This window comes from Scyliorhinus torazame, chromosome 5, assembly GCF_047496885.1.
Source record: "Scyliorhinus torazame isolate Kashiwa2021f chromosome 5, sScyTor2.1, whole genome shotgun sequence".
Taxonomy (NCBI): domain Eukaryota; kingdom Metazoa; phylum Chordata; class Chondrichthyes; order Carcharhiniformes; family Scyliorhinidae; genus Scyliorhinus; species Scyliorhinus torazame.
In genome coordinates this window covers 150,478,353-150,495,556 of record NC_092711.1, presented here as the reverse complement: position 1 = coordinate 150,495,556, position 17,204 = coordinate 150,478,353, and the positions used below count along the sequence as shown (strand labels likewise).

General features: G+C 46.1%; 2 protein-coding genes across 4 annotated transcripts in view; one reads left to right on the top strand and one right to left on the bottom strand.

The window, feature by feature from the left end:
• The window catches only part of LOC140417969 (uncharacterized), a 79,443-nt gene that overhangs the window by 28,610 nt on the left and 33,629 nt on the right, over positions 1-17,204 (top strand). The gene's annotated exons all lie outside the window — the stretch shown is intronic.
• Positions 11,081-17,165, bottom strand: LOC140422089 (uncharacterized). 3 transcript variants are annotated; one of them, XM_072507103.1, is made up of 2 exons: positions 17,057-17,165; positions 11,081-14,144 (listed from the first exon to the last, which is right to left on the bottom strand). In XM_072507103.1, exon 2 carries the CDS (start codon positions 13,787-13,789, stop codon positions 13,004-13,006), a length of 786 nt encoding a protein of 261 aa, XP_072363204.1. In that variant the 5' UTR covers positions 13,790-14,144; positions 17,057-17,165; the 3' UTR covers positions 11,081-13,003. The 3 variants fall into 3 exon arrangements, with proteins under 3 accessions (XP_072363204.1, XP_072363205.1, XP_072363206.1); XM_072507104.1 differs by lacking the exon at positions 17,057-17,165 and adding an exon at positions 16,672-17,048; XM_072507105.1 differs by lacking the exon at positions 17,057-17,165 and adding an exon at positions 15,276-15,380.

Below are 17,204 nucleotides of genomic sequence, written 5' to 3'. Positions count from 1 at the left end.
GATTCCAAGGGGATTGGAGTATAAGAGTCGGGAAGTCCTGCTCCAGCTGTGGACCAGAGGGACCCGTCTCAGAATAACGAGGTGCCTATTAAGACTGAGATACGGAGAAATTTCTTCACTGAGGGTTGTGAGTCTTTGGAATTGAGAGCTGTGGGGACAGAGTCCTTGTCCATATTGAAGGCTGAGATAGATTCTTGATCAGCGAGAGAATCAAGCATTACAGGGAAAGGGCAGGAAAGTGGCCAAGAGAAATGTTGGATCAGCCATGATTGAATGGTGGGGCAGACTCGAAGGGCCGAATGGTCTACTCCTGTTCCTATTTCTGCTGCCCCACCCCCATCCGATAACCTTTCACCCCCTTGATGAACAGGAATCTATCCAGATCTGCCTTGAAAATATTCACAGACTCTGCTTCCACTGCCCTTTGTGGAAGAGAGTTCCAAAGACTCCAAACCTTCGGAGAGAAAAAAGTTATTCTCTGCCTTTAATGGACAAGTTATTACTTTTAAAGTGACTCCAATTTCTAGATGCTCCCACAAGAGGAAGCATCCTTTCCACATCCACCCTGTCAAGGCCCCTCAGGATCTTATACGTTCAATCAAGTCACCTAAACTCCATCGGACACAAGCCCAGCCTGTCCAATCATTCCTCATAAGACCAGCCTCCAATTCCAGGTATGAATCCAGTAAACCTTCTCTGAACTGCTTCCAACACATTAACATCATTCCTTAAATGAGAGCAATACTGTACACAGTGCTCCAGATGTGGTCTCACCAATGCCCTGTATAACTGAAACATAACCTCCCTATTTTTGTATTCAATTCCCCTCACAAACAATAACATTCTATTAGCTTTCCTAATTACTTGCTGTACCTGTATACTCTCCTTTTGTGATTCCTGCTCTTGGACATCCAGATCCCTCTGAGTCTCGGAACTTTGCAAACTCTCGCTATTTCGATGAGAAGCTTCTTTTTCTTCCTGCCAAAATGAACAATTTCACATTTTCGCACATTGTTACCCATTTGCCAGATGTTATCCCATTCATTTCAAATATACTTTTTTAACCTCCTTATGTCTTCTTCACAATTTACTTTCCTACCTATCTTTGGCCATTCAGCCCATCGAGCCTGCTCCACCATTCAATACAATCATAGCTGATCATCCACTTCAGTGCCTTTTTACGCACACTATCACCATATCCCTTTGTGTTATTGGTATTTAGATATCTGTCAGTCTCTGCTTTAAACACACTCAATGACTGAGCTTCCACCGCCCTCTGGGGTGGAGAATTTCAAAGATTCACAACTTGTTGATCTATGTAGGTCAAACCATTTCCCTGTTCTCTCCCCGTATCCTTGTCGCTTTATGTCCCTCAAGTGCCCATCAAATTTCCTTTGGGAAACATTCCGTCATCTCTGCTTCTATCCCGCACGACGGAAGTGGGTTCCAGATATTTCCCACTTTCTTCAAATGTAAATGAGGTTCAGAGAGCACAGGAGGCCATTCTGCCCATTGTTCCCTTGCTAGCTCTTTGGATTAACTATCAAATTAATTCCACCGCCCTGCAAGTTTATTTTCCTAGTTTATTTCCAAGTTTATTTTGAATCCCAGCTCACAACAACTCGTTCTGTTTTAAATCTAATGGGCAGAATGGCCTCCTGTGCTCTCTGCACAGCATATTGTGAAATTATTAGATTTAAAACAGAACAAGTTGTCGTTATTTGGGATTCTCTGCCTGACAAAGGTGCAGGAAGTAAATTCAACTGTAACTTTCAAAGGGGAACTTTACAGATTCTTTATATAGTCCCATCGCCCGGCAAGTTTCTGTTCCTACAGAATCTGTAAAGTTCCTGCACCTTCATCAGGCAGCGAATCCCAAATCACAACACCTCGTTCTGTTTTAAATCGAATGATTTACAACATGCTGTGTTTGGATTTTCACAGGGGATTTGAAATGGAGAGAAAGACATGATTGTTGCACAAAATCAAGACTCCGTCTTTATTCATGATTTTCATGAGTGGGCTCAGTTTGGGGACCAATACTTGTTTATAATTTTTTTTTTTAAATTCCCATTAAGGCTCAATTTAACGTGGCCAAACCACCTACCCTGCACATCGTTGGGTTGCGGGGGTGAGACCCATGCATACACGGGGAGAATGTGCAAACTCCACATGGACAGTCACCCGGGATCGAACCTGGGTCCGTGGCGCCGTGAGGCAGCAGTGCAAACTACTGTGCCACCTTGTTTAGGGATTAATTCTAAAAATAAATTATATTTCTATCGCATCTTTCATGATCACAGGTTCTCCTAAAGCATTTTACAGCCATTGAAGTACTTTGAGTACTTTTGACAGTACTGTTGTAATGTCAGAAACTGTAGGTATGCCTCAGTTCTAGGGGAGGGGGTGGCGTAGTGGTATTGTCAATTGATTACTTAACCAGAGACCCAGAGTAATGCTCTGGGGGACCCAGGTTCAAATCCCGCACCGCAGATGATGACATTTGAATTCAATAAAAATCTGGAATTAAAAGTCTAATGATGACCGTGAAACCATTGTTGATTGTCATAAAGACCCATCTGGTTCACCAATGTACTTCAGGAAAGGACATCTGCTGTCCTTACCTGGTCTGACCTGCATGTGATTTCAGACACATAGCAATGTGGATGACTCTTAACTGCCCCCTCAAGGGCAATTAGAGATGGGCAATGAATGCTGGCACAACCAACGATGCTCACGCCCCATGAACATATTAAAAAATGATATTTTGTTTTTAAAATCAATGACTCTTCAATGACAATCAATTGTTAAATGTAATAAGGTCAAGGAAGCCATGATAAAATCCAACATGTGACTGGACCTTTATTTTTAAAATTAATACTGTATCAACCAAAATGTTTCCAAAACTTGCTGAACTCGTGGAAATTGTTTAAACTAATATAGTTCCATAATTTTGTGAAGCTTTTGGACATCATATGTTGCTAAAGTCTGGCTCAAGTTCAATCCAATCAAGGTTCATAAGAAAGAAAGGTATTACCTTCCACAAAATAGTTTTTTTTAACTAATGTAACTTGTATTAATCAACAGTATTAATCAAAGATTACTGTATTAATTACCTACCAGTCAGTAACAGATGACTTAATAAGTAATGAACCTTAATCAAGTTACAATTAATGAATCAATAGTTGTAATGAAAGACTGAATTTTATTTGCTGTAAAAATATAAAAGCTTAATTGCTGTGTATGTAAAGAATGTGCAATGAAGATAAATGTACTGGCAAGAGAGACCTTCAAGCTCTTATTAGCCTCAACACTTGAAACTGTATAAATAAGGGATTGCTTGAATCAGATAAAGGGATAGTATGAAACAGTTCTATTACATTCATTGAGATAATGAGAGAAGGTGGTGTCAGTAATTGAAGACCCAATTAAATTAATCTAGTGACCAAATTGACCAATTGTCATATTACAACAGGTCCAACAGTGACGTGAGGTAATGGTCACTTTGGGGATAAAAGTAGAGGTTCTGAAGGTCTTCCTTGCTGGCCAAGTACTGAAGATTCCCGAGGCCGAGTTCCAAAGGAAATTACTGTCAAAAAAGGAGCCAGACTCCTGAGGCTGAATTCCACAAAAATTACTGTCAAAGAAGGAGCCTCAGAGGGTTACGCTTCTACAGACTGATCACCCACATGAAGTCATAAATGTTATATATTTGGGGTTATCGTTGTGTTGTTACGTGATCACTTTAAAAATCTAGTCACATGTATAGTTTGTAATGTCATTGGCTGCTTCGTGGGCTTTATCAAACTTCTAGATCAAACTTTTGTTGAGTTACGGGCGGCACGGTAGTACAGTGGTTAGCACTGTTGCTTCACAGCTCCAGGGTCCCAGTTCGATTCCTGGCTTGGGTCACTGTGTGTTTACAGAGTCTCCACGTTCTACCTGTGACTGTGTGGGTTTCCTCCGGGTGGTCTGGTTTCCTCCCACAAGTCCAGAAAGATGTGCTGTTAGGTAATTTGGACATTCTGAATTCTCCCTCTGTGTACCCAAACAGGCGCCGGAATGTGACAACTCTGGACTTTTCACAGTAACTTCATTGCAGTGTTAATGTAAGCCTACTTGTGACAAGAAAGATTAGTGTAAGATTATGATTATCTCTTCAATAAACCTGCGTTACCTGCATTCAACCCCACATGCTACAGCTTCATTCTTTTGCCCTGAGTGTGCAGAACATAAGATAAAAAGAATACTGGTGAAGAGAAATGGATTAAATTGTTTTCAAGCAAGAAAAGAAAATTGAAGCTTTCGATGTTGAGACAGAATTAACAGCAGGTCAGCCGATTTCACCTGGCATTGGATTTATCAGATGGTTGTGCAGAACAAATAATTAAAACAGGCCCCCCGAGGAGTTCAGGCTGCTGAGCTCACCACGTGTGCAGTTAGATTGAAATGAAAGTCACCGTCGCCCCAGAAGACCATAGGTTTCTCTCCCAGTTTGAGAGAGAGCTGACTGGCGGTGACTTAACCTGAGGGTCACCACACCAAGGATTGGATTCTCCGCGCCCCCGATGCCGGATTCTCTGCCCCACTGCCCCCCCCCCCCCCCCCCCCCCCCCACCCCCGGACACCAAAATCGCATTCGGTGATGGGGCGGAGAATCAGTTTTGGTGTCGAAATCGGGCCTGGCGCCGGTTTTTAAATTCTCCACACCCCCCCCCCCCAATAATGGCTGTACTCGTGGAGTACGCCGCACCGAGAATCCACCGCCTGAGGCCCACCCCGTGATACTCTGTCCCCGACCGGCCAAATTCCCAAAGGCGCGGGACTCTCATGGTCCCAGCCGTACAGGAACCTCGCGAGGCCGCTTTGGACTCAGTCCGGGGTCGCTGCAGTCGGGGAAGGGCCGATTGGCGGGCAGGGGAGTGTTGGGGGCAATGTGTGTGGGCTGTCCGTGGCGGCTGATGCGGGGCACAATTTTGTCGGTCCAGGCCCGCTGTCTGAGTTCGCCATGGAGCACGGCGCGGACGCTGCTGTGCACATGCACATCCTCTGACCCGGAAGTGCTGGGGGCCATATCGGCAGCTAGAGCTGCAAGCTCTATGACGACTGCCTGCTCGCCCCCAGCAAAACGGGGAATCTGTGGCCTTTTGACGCCAGTTTTCCTGGGGTAAAAGACCACAGTTTTCCCGACGGCATGGGGACATCGTCTCCAAAACAGAGAATCCAGCCCGAGGTGAGGGGCAAAGTTGAGAATGTTTATGAAAATGTTTTTATAAAAGTTTTATACAATACAGAATAAACAAATTTGTGCAGAGCAGATAGTTTGCAAAAACCCAACCTTGGAAGTAAACCCCCCCCCCCCGAACCCCAACTCCCTAAACACCCCCAAACCCCAATTCCCTAAACACCCCCGCCTCTTCTTTTGATTATTTTGAAGGTTATCCTGAACCCGACAAGTCTGGTGCAAACCTAGAACACGTGGGCATGATTGGCCGAGCCCCCCTGGCAGAGTTCACATTTGTCCTCCACCTCCGGGAAGAACCTGCTCATTCTGGTTCTTGTCAGGTGTTCTCTGTGCACCATAAGACCATTAGACATAGGAGCGGAAGTAAGGCCATTCGGCCCATCGAGTCCACTCCACCATTCAATCATGGCTGATTTCAACTCCATTTACCCGCTCTCTCTCCATAGCCCTTAATTCTTTGAGAAATCAAGAATTTATCTTGATTTCTGTCTTAAAGACACTCAACGTCCCGGCCTCCACCACCCTCTGTGGCAATGAATTCCACAGACCCACCACTCTCTGGCTGAAGAAATTTCTCCTCATCTCTGTTCTAAAGTGACTCCCTTTTATTCTAAGGCTGTGCCCCGGGTCCTAGTCTCCCCTGCTAATGGAAACAACTTCCCAACGTCCACCCTATCTAAGCCATTCATTATCTTGTAAGTTTCTATTAGATCTCCCCTCAACCTCCTAAACTCCAATGAATATAATCCCAGGATCCTCAGACGTTCATCGTATGTTAGGCCTACCATTCCTGGGATTATCCGTGTGAATCTCCGCTGGACCCGCTCCAGTGCCAGTATGTCCTTCCTGAGGTGTGGGGCCCAAAATTGCTCACAGTATTCTAAATGGGGCCTAACTAATGCATTATAAAGCTTCAGAAGTACATCCCTGCTTTTATATTCCAAGCCTCTTGAGATAAATGACAACATTGCATTTGCTTTCTTAATTACGGACTCAACCTGCAAGTTTACCTTTAGAGAATCCTGGACTAGGACTCCCAAGTCCCTTTGCACTTCAGCATTATGAATTTTGTCACCGTTTAGAAAATAGTCCATGCCTCTATTCTTTTTTCCAAAGTGCAAGACCTCGCACTTGCCCACGTTGAATTTCATCAGCCATTTCTTGGACCACTCTCCTAAACTGTCTAAATCTTTCTGCAACCTCCCCACCTCCTCCATACTACCTGTCCCTCCACCTATCTTTGTATCATCGGCAAACGTAGCCAGAATGCCCCCAGTCCCGTCATCTAGATCGTTAATATATAAAAGAGAACAGCTGTGGCCCCAACACTGAACCCTGCGGGACACCACTCGTCACCGGTTGCCATTCCGAAAAAGAACCTTTTATCCCACTCTCTGCCTTCTGCCTGACAGCCAATCGTCAATCCATGTTAGTACCTTGCCTCGAATACCATGGGCCCTTACTTTACTCAGCAGTCGTCCGTGAGGCACCTTATCAAAGGCCTTTTGGAAGTCAAGATAGATAACATCCATTGGCTCTCCTTGGTATAACCTATTTGTTATCTCTTCAAAGAACATCTAAACAGTTTCCTGGCTACTTCGCGCAACACCACACACACAACCACTCAGAGTCCCCCAGTTTTACTGCTACTGAAGAGGAAGCTGAGAACAACATCTGATCAACATTTCCCCTGGAGACGTCTGAGACAGTGGAACACAATCAGCAGTCGCAAACCTGAAGAGAAGGTAATCCCAAAAGGTGCTTGATTGGACAAGGACAGCAAATATTGGTGCACAGTGGTACCACCAGCGAGAAGTGGGTTCCTGTAACCGTATTGGCATATTACAATAATCATGGGTGACTTCGATATGCAGGTGGACTGCATATTGCAGTCAGGTTGGTAGCAGATCCCAAGAAAGGGAATTTTTGGAGCAGCTTGTGGTAGAGCCCACTGGGGAACAAGCAGTTCTGGATTTGGTGCTATGTAATGAGACAGACCTGATTAGGGAACATAAGGTGAAGGAATCCTTAGGGGGCAGTGACCAAAATATGAACAAATTTACCCTGCAGTTTGCGAGGAAGATGCTGGAATCAGATGTAATGGTATTACAATTGAATAAAGGTAACTACAAAGACATGAGCGAGGAGCTGGCCAGAGTTGATTTGAAGGGGAGCCTAGCAGGGAAAACAGTGGAACAGCAATGGCAGGGGTTTTTGGGGTTATTTAGGAGGCACAACAGAAATTCATTCCAAGAAGGAGGAAAGATGCTAAGGGAAGGATGAGGCAACCGTGGCTGACAAAGAAAGTCAGGGATAGCATAAAAGCAAATGAAAAGCATACAAGCTGGCGAGGGTTAGTGGGAAGCCAGAGGATTGGGATGCCTTTAAAAGTGAGTAGAGGACAACTGAAAAAACAATAAGGGGGCGGGGGGGGGGGGGGGGGGTGGGGGGGGGGGGGAGAGAAGATGAAATATGAATGTTAGCTAGCAAATAATATAAAAGAAGATAACAAGAGTTTTTTTACAATATATAAAAGGGAGCAGCGAGGCAAGAATAGACGTTGGACCACTGGAAAATTAGGTTGGAGACATAGTAACAGGAAACAAAGAAATGGCAGAGGAACTGAAGTTACTTTGTGTGAGTCTTCAAGGTGGAAGACACCAGTGGGATACCAGAACTTCAGGCGAATCAGGGGGCAGAGGTGTAGTGGCTATCACGAAGGAGAAGGTTCTGGGGAAAGTGAAAGGTCTGAAGGTGGATAAATCACCTGGACCAGATGGACTACACTCCAGGGTTATAAAGGAGATAGCTGAAGAGATTGTGGAGGCATTCCTGGTGATCTTTCCGGAATCACTAAAGGCAGGGAGGGTCCCAAAGGACTGGAAAATGGCCAATGTAACACCGCTGTTTAAGAAGGGAGGCAGAAGACGGGAAATCATAGGCCGGTTTCTGACTTCGGTCATTGATAAGATTTTAAGAGTCCATTATTAAAGATGAGATTGTGGAGTATCTGGAAGTACATGATAAAATAGGGCTGAGTCAGCACAGCTTCGTCAAGGGGAGTCATGTTTAACAAATCTGTTAAGAGTTCTTTGAGGATGTAACAAGGAAGTTAAACAAAGGAGAACCAGTGGACGAGATCTATTTAGATTTCCAGAAGGCCTTTAGCAAGATGCCGTATAGGAGGCTGTTAAATAAGTTAAGAGCCCGTGGTGTTAAAGGACAAATACTGGCATTGATAAGAGGATTGGCTGACTGGCAGAAGGCAGAGTGGATAAAGGGGTCTTTTTCAGAATGGCAGCTGATGACCAGTGGTGAGCCTCAGGGGTTTGTGCTGGGACCACAACTTTTCACAATATACATTAATGATCTGGAAGAAGAACTAAGGGCACTGTTGCTAAGTTTGCAGATGATACAAAGCTATGCAGAGGGACAGTTAGTATTGAGGAAGCAGGGGGCTGCAGAAGGACTTGAACAGGCTACGAGAGTGGGCAAAGAAGTGGCAGATGGAATACAATGTGGAAAAGTATGAGGTCATGCACTTTGGCAGGAAGAATGGAGGCATAGACTATTTTCTAAACGGAGAAATGCTGAGGAAATCAGAAGCACAAAGGGACTTTGGAGTCCTTGTTCACGATTCTCTTAAGGATAATGTGCAGGTTCAGTTGCCAGTTAGGAAGGCAAATGTAATGTTAGCATTCATGTCGTGAGGGACACAATACAAGAGCAGGGATGTACTTCTGAGGCTGTATAAGGCTCTGGTCAGACCCCATTTGGAGTAATGTGAGCAGTTTTGGGCCCTGTACATAAAGAAGGATGTGCTGGCCTGGGAAAGAGTTCACAAGAATGATCCCTGGAATTAAGAGCTTGACGTATGAGGAGCGGTTGAGGACTCTGGGTCTGTACTTGTTGGAATTTAGAAGGATGAGGGGGGATCTTATTGAAACTTACAGGATACTGAGAGGCCTGGATAGAGTGGACACGGAGAGAATATTTCCCCCAGTAGGAAAAACTAGAACCGGAGGCCGCAGCCTCAGACTTAAGGGAAAATCTCTCAATACTGAGATGAGGAATTTCTTCAGCCAGAGGGTGGTGAATCTGTGGAACACATTGCCGCAGAAGGCTGTGGAGGCCAATTCACGGAGTGTCTTTAAGACACATAGGTTCTTGATTCATAAAGGGATCAGGGGTTATGTGGAGAAGGCAGGAGAATAAGGATGAGAAACATGTCAGCCATGATTGAATGGCAGACCAGACTAGATGGGCCGAATGGCCTAATTCTGCTCCAATGTTTTTTTAAATTCATTTACGGGATGCGGGCTGGTTGGGCCAGTATTTATTGCCCATCCCTAGTCTTATGGAAACTGACCCTGATTCCTATACTGTACAAACTGAACATTTTTTAAAATACAAATTTAGAGTACCCAATTCTTTTTTTCCAATTAAGGGGCAATTTAACGTGGCCAATCCACCTACCCTGCACATCTTTGGGTTGTGGGGGTGAAATCCAGGCAGACACAGGGAAAAAGTGCAAAGTCCACACGGACAGTGACCCGGAACTGGGATCGAACCCGGGACCTCGGTGCTGTGAGGTAGCAGCGCTAACCACTGTGCCACCGTGCCCCATTGTACAAACTGAAGCCGAGCGAGTGTAGAGACAACACAGATCAGTTGTTAGTGACACCCATCAATGTGCCAGTACCGTGTGTGCTAGTACTACCTCAGGATGAACCGCCATCCATACTATCAGATCATGTGGCTGCGACTTCTGGTCAATCCGCAGAAACCGAGATTGCCAAAGATTTTATGAAAGGGAAATCATGTTTGACAAATCCACTAGAATTATTTGAGATGTAAGCAGTAGATTTTGTAAAAATAAATAAATTTAGAGTGCCCAATTCATTTTTTCCAATTCAGGGGCAATTTAGCATGGCCAATCCACCTATCCTGCTCATCTTTTGGGTAGTGGGGGCAAAACCCACACCAACACGGGGAGAATGTGCAAACTCCACACAGACAGTGATCCAGAGCTGGGATCGAACCTGGGACCTCAGCGCCGTGAGGTAACTAGTAGATTTGACCAGGGAGACCCAATGGATGTGGTTTATTTAGACTTTCGACAATGTCTCCCACAGCAGATTACTGTGTAAAGTTAAAGCATTTGGGATTGCGGGTAGTGTCTTGCAATGGATAGAAAGCTGGTTAGCAGACAGGAATCAAAAAGTTGGAATAAATGGGTCTTATTCTGATTGGCAGGCAGTGACTACTGAGGTGCCACAGGGATCTGTGCTCAGACCCCAACTGTTCACATTATGTATTCATGATTTGGACGAGGGAAGTAAATGTATTATCTCCAGATTTGCAGATGACACAGTTGGCGGGGAGGGTGAACTGTGAGGATGCAGAGATGCGTCAGCGTGATTTGGACAGGCTGGGTGAGTGGTCAAATGTATCGCAGCTGCAGTCTAACCTGGATAAATGTTAGGTTATCCACTTTGGTAGCAAAGGTAGAAAGGCAGATTATGATTTGAATGGGTGTAAATTGAGAGAGGTGGAGATACAGCGAGAGCTTGGTGTCCTCAGGCATCAGTCACTGAAAGTAAGTGTGCAGGTTCAACGGGCAGTAAAGAAGGCAAATGGTATGTTGGGTGTCATAGTGAGAGGATTGGAGTATAGGAATAGAGATGTTTTATTGCAGTTGTATAAGCCATTGGTGAGGCCACATCTGGAGTATTGTGTGCAGTTTTGTTGTCCTTACCTGAGGAAGGATGTTCTTGCTATGGAGGGAGTGCAGCGAAGGTTTAACAGGCTGGATCCTGGGAACGGACTCTCATATGAGGATTTTGATTTGATTTATTGTCACATGTATACTATACAGTGAAAAGTATTGTTTCTTGCATGCTATACAGACAACGCATACCGTACATAGGGAAGGAAGGAGAGACTGCAGAATGTAATGTTACAGTCATAGCTAGGGTATAGAGAAAAGATCAACTTAATACAAGGCAGGGTCCATTCAAAAGTCTGATGGTAGTAGGGAAGAAGCTGTTCTTGAGTCGGTTGGTACGTGACCTCAAACTTTTGTATCTTTTTCCTGACGGAAGAAGGTGGAATAGAGTAATTATGCTGGCTGCCTTTCTGAGGCAGCGGGAATTATAGACAGAGTCAATGGATGGTAGGCTGGTTTGCATGATGGATTGGTTACATTCACAACCTTTTGTAGTTTGCTGTGGTCTTGGGCAAAGCAGGATCCATACCAAGCTGCGATACAACCAGAAAGAATGCTTTCAATGGTGCATCTGTAAAAGTTGGTGAGAGTCGTAGTTGACATGCTAAATTTCCTCAGTCTTCTAAGAAAGTAGAGTCTTTGGTGGGCTTTCTTAACTATAGTGTCGGCATGGGGGGCCCAGGACAGGTTGTTGGTGATCTGGACACCTAAAAACTTAAAGCTCTCGACCCTTTCTACTTGGTTCCCATTGATGTAGAGGGGCATGTTCTCCACTACGCTTCCTGATGTCGATGACAATCTCCTTCGTTTAGTTGACATTGAGGGAGAGACTAAGTCGGTTAGCATTATATTCATTGGCGTTTAGAAGAGTGAGAGGGGATCTCATAGAAACTTAGAAAGTTCCAACAGGATTAGACAGGGTAGATTCGGAAAGAATGTTCCTGATGGTGGAGGAATCCAGAACTAGGGGTCATAGTTTGAGGATAAGGGGTAAACCTTCTCGGACTGAGGTGAGGAGAAATTTCTTCACCCAGAATCTGTGGAATTCGCTACCACACAAATTAGTTGAGACAACAGCATTGTGTAATTTGATGAAAGAGTTAGTCAAAGCTCTTGTAGCTAAAAGAATATGGGGAGAAGGCAGGGTCAGGGTATTGAGCTTGATGATCACCCAGATCATAATGAAAGGGAGAGCAGGCTCGAAGGGTTGAATCGCCTCCTCCTGCTTCTATTTTCGATGTATCTATGTATGTATTTAGGAGATGGAGAGCTGACTGGTGGTGATTTAACCTGAGGATCACCACACCGCAGGCGAGGGGCAATGTTGAGAAGGCGGGGCTTTCATGGATGACCTCAGCCGGTACGGGAGTTGACCCGCACCGTTGGTGTCATTTCACATCATGAAGCAGTCGTCCAGCCAACTGAGAAAATTGGCCCCCTGGTAAATATGTAATAATTCCGTAAATATTAGCTATTCCCTGTCTCCCATCAGTTTCCCAGTTCACCTCAGACAACTTGCCCCTCATCCTCTGATTATTTCTCACAGACGAAAACACTTAAATAAGTTAAAGAAATAAACCATGTAACGACCATATCCCATCTTCATGGCAAGGTGGCATAATTTTAGGGGTTCCCAAACAGAAATGAGAATGAAATATCTTCTACTTCCAAACACCCCTTCACTCTGTGATCTTTGGTGAAATCTGAAACCAGGTTTTCTCAACAAGACAAAGAGCATCAGCCCACTGGAGGCAAAGTTGTGAGACCGGCCAGTCCAGCAGAAAGAAACCCTCCGACCCTCCCCATTGACCAACTGTCAGAATGAACAAATTGCAGCCCTGGATGTAATTCAGAACAGAAACAATAACAGCAGAATCCAACCCCTGTAATCACTTGTGAACATGTTGGTGTCTCAGCAGGCGCCATGAATCACGGAAACCCTTCCCACATGGAGAGCAGGTGAATGGCCTCTCCCCAGTGTGAAGTTGCCAGTGCCTCTGCAGGTGGGATGGATCAGTGAATCTCTTCTCCTACTCAGAGCAGGCGAATGGCATCTCCATGATGTGAATTCGCTGGTGTTTCCGCAGGTTGCGTTCATGCATGAATCCCTTCCCACATTCAGGACAGAGGAATGGTCTCTCCCCGGTGTGAACTCTATGGTGTGTCAGCAGGATGGATGAAAGAGTGAATCCTTTCCCACACACTGAGCATAGAAATGGCCGCTCGCCAGTGTGAACTCGCTGGTGTGTCTGGAGGGTGGATGAATCACTGAATCCCTTCCCACACTGAGAGCAGGAGAATGGCCTCCCCCCAGTGTGAACTCGGCGGTGTACCCGCAGGTGGGATAACTGAGGGAATCCCTTCCCACACTGAGAGCAGATGAATGGCCTCTCCCCAGTGTGAACTCGCTGGTGTATTCGCAGGCTGGATAATTGAGTGAATCCTTTCCCACACTGAGAGCAGGTGAATGGCCTCTCTCCAGTGTGAATTTGCTGATGTTTCTGCAGGGTGGATGAATGTCTGAATCCCTTCCCACACCTTGAGCAGGTGAATGGCTTCTCTCCAGTGTGAACCCGCTGATGTGTCTGCAGGGTGGATGAACGATTGAATCCCTTCCCACACTGAGAGCAAGTGAACGGCTTCTCTACAGTGTGAACCTGATGGTGCCTCAACAGGTGGGATGAATCACTGAATCCCTTCCCACACTGAGTGCAAATGAATGGCCTCTCCCCAGTGTGACTGCGCCGATGAGCTTCCAGCTCTGATGGGGCCCTGTATCCCTTCCCACAGTCCCCACATTTCCAAGGTTTCTCCATGCTTTGAGTTTCCTTGTATCTCTCCGTGTTGGACAATCAGTTGAAGCCTTAACTACATACAGAACACGTGTACAGTCTCTCCCCGCTGTGAATGGTGTGATGTTTTTTCAGTCTGTGTAACTGGTTAAAGCTCTTTCCGCAGTCAGTGCTCTGGAACACTCTCACTAGGGTGTGTGTTGTCTCGGTGATTTTCAAGTCGCATAAATGTTTAAAATGTTTTGAAGCCTACAGAGCAGTCAAACATTTCTTCAGGATTCAAAGGATGGTATTCGGGTCCCAAGGAATCAAGAGACTGTGTCAGATCTAGACATGATGTTTTGAGATTTCAGTCTGTAATTCCTCCTCTTCTACTGTCCTGTAAAAACATTTTGGAAAGGACATCACTGTCAGTACAGGATAGAAATTCAGAACAGACATTTCTAGTTTCTGTGGAATATTTTTCCCCCTCTCATTCCCAAAAACTGCAAGTCTCCATCCCACATACTCTCCCTCCATTCTCACTCTGCTGTATCTAATATTCATCCTCCCAATTGTCCTGAAGGTGCTGATTCAGGCTGATTGACAGATCCATGCTTCCTCTCCAGGATAGGGAGATCATAACAAATAGGAGCTGCAGTCAGCCATTAGGCCCATCGAACCTCCTCAACCATTTCATGAGATCATTGGCTGATTTACCTCAGCACCATTTTCCCACACTGTCCCCCACATCCCGTGATATCCTCAATATTTAGAAACCTATCAATCTCAGTCTTGAAAATACTTGGATGACTGAAGCTCCACAGTCCTCTGGGGTAGAGAATTCCAAAGCTACACCACATCCTCGAGTGAAGAAATCCCTCCTCCTGCCTGTTCCCCATAAACCTTAACTCCATTGTCAATCAGAAATCTGTCCAACTGATTCTTGAATATATTCAATGACTCCCAGACTCCTCTAGTCCCTTTGGAAGTGAATTCCAGAGATCAACAACCCCCTGAGGAAAGAGATGAATGCAAATATATAATGTAGCTACAGTACAATGTTACACAACTGGAAATATCAATATACTTTATTACAGAACCATGAATAATATTTGTAATCTGCACCTTATAACTAGACATATATCTCTGACCGATATTAATTTATTGTCCCCTTAAATGTCAGCCATCTCCTGGGGAAACCAGCCCATTAATTGGGAACATTAGGAAAGAGACCATCCTTTTAGCCAGACAAACAAATGTGTCAAGCTGAGAGCAAAGGCTATCATTGTCTTTGATGTGGAGATGCTGGCGTTGGACTGGGGTGAGAACAGTAAGACGTCTTACAACACCAGGTTAAAGTCCAACATGTTTGTTTCAAACACTAGCTTTCGGAACCTGGGCCAAGTTTTCCAGAGTCTGCACCCTCCCTGGATTCACTTCCTTTCCCTTCAGTTGCTGCAAGTCACCAATTGAAGGTCAGAATGAGCAAATAAATGGAAAGGGGGAGAAAAGAAGGTGTTTTACTCACAGATGTTGGAGAACGTTTCAGTCTGTGTGAAGCCCAATCTCCTTTCACATAAAGCCCGCGCTGATTGGAGGACCAGCGTCCTTCCGGTCCTAACTCTATCCATTAGCCAACACCTCACAGGAAGGTCAGGGGCTGGGCTTTCCTCCACACATGCGCAGCTTCCCCTCACCCTTGGACATGCGCAGTACCTGATCACCCGCCCGTGCGGCGGATAGAGCGGGTTCCCCAGTGCGGGGGATTGTGGGAGCTACGGCCGACACTGTCCAAACTCCTGGGGTGAAAAGTGGAGGAGGCTTGGGCGGTTGTGTGCGAGCTTGGTGTCCGCCCCCGGGCCGATTCGAAAGGCAGGCCGCCTCTGGGAGCTTCCTGGATGGGGTGAAACAGCAACTCGGCGCCCATTGCTCCTGGTCCCCGAGGGAAGGGGAGAAGACCGGTTTCGGAGTACTGCGACCAGTCGTGTTTCAAGTCAGCGGTTGAGCTGCGGAGACGCTGCTTCGGACTGCGAGGTTTGCTGTCGGCGGTTTTGAGTTCGCCCAATGGAGGACGAAGGAATGGAGGAAGGATGGCAGCTGGATAGGCTGCTGGAAGCGGCGGGTCGGAACCGGGAGTGGATACCCGATGGGCGGCCCACGGCCTGCAGCCCGGGGTGGGTTGCTGCCGTTCCTGGGGTCTCCGGGGGTTCGCCCCCCCCTGGACGCCCTGTGGGCGGTTGGGACTGACTCTGGGACTTTCTTCCCCGTTGTCGACTGTTGCCAACATTGGAGCGACTCTGGCCGCTGCCATTGGAGGACTTTGAGGACATGTTGCTCCTTGTGAAATTTTGGCTGGAGCGCCGGGGTCATGATGTGGAACGTGCAAAATTAATGGACTCTTTTTTTATGGACTTTTCTATGAGTACTAAGGGATTTTGTTTTCATGTTTTCTTTGCTTTCGTTTTCTTTAGCAGCCTATGACATTCAACTCATTTCGGGTTTCCCTGAAATGGTAATTAGAAATTGTGGTGGAACGCTAGTTGGTGTGAAACTGCTCTCCCTCCGAATGGTCCCGTGCCTTTGGGCGGGGTCCAGGAGGGGGGAACCTTCTCTCCTCCGCCGCGCCCGGGTCTGGCTCTCCGGAGGTCTGTGCTCTTAGCGAGGAGGGGCCTTTCCCCCGGGGTGTCGGCTGCAGGGCGGGGTGAACGGGGGTGGGTGAGCGGGGATTAGTGTTCGGTGATTGATTCTATCCTGTTAAATCTTTTCTGGGGTGAATTGAGGCCTGGTGCCTGGTGATTGGGTTTGATATGACACTGTTAAAATGTATCGAGGCCCTGTGGGTCATATTTGATTCCGAAGCGGCCCTATTGTATCGGGGCCTTGTGACTCGCGACTGCTTGTTTTATGTGTTTAGAGGCCGTTACCTTGAAATGTACTCGTGTCTTGTGGTTTCTTGTTCTTTTTTTCTTTGGAATGGTCGTTGGGTTTCGAGGCCTTGTGCCTCACGACTGTTCGTGTTATGTGACTGTTCGATTGTTACTTGAACTATGCGTAGGGCCTGTGCCTTGCGGCTGGTTGTGATAAGTGACTGGTTAATTGGTATCTGGAAACGTATTTCGGCCCTGCGCCTTGCAGCTGTTTGTGTTCAATGACTGTTACAACGTTATTGTGAAATGGAATTGGGCCTTGTGCCTTGCAGCTGTTTTGTGTTAAGTGACTGTTTAATCGTCAATTTGAAGTGTAATGAGGCCTGGAGCCTTGTAAATTGGTTTCTGTAATAATTGTGACGACAATAAAAGAGTTACTGACAGATTTGGGAGACAGGAGGAAGATGCAGTCTGTGTGAAGCTCAATCTTCGCTCAGACACAGAAGCAGCAGCTTTGCTCGTTGTCCAGCTTCCGCATTCAAACAATGGGGAAGCTTTAATTGGTTGGAGGAGCAGAGTCCTTCCGGTGC

Bases quoted from the DNA above. Each gene is read 5' to 3' on its own strand.
- LOC140422089 (XM_072507103.1), bottom strand. From the start codon at position 13,789: ATGGAGAAACCTTGGAAATGTGGGGACTGTGGGAAGGGATACAGGGCC.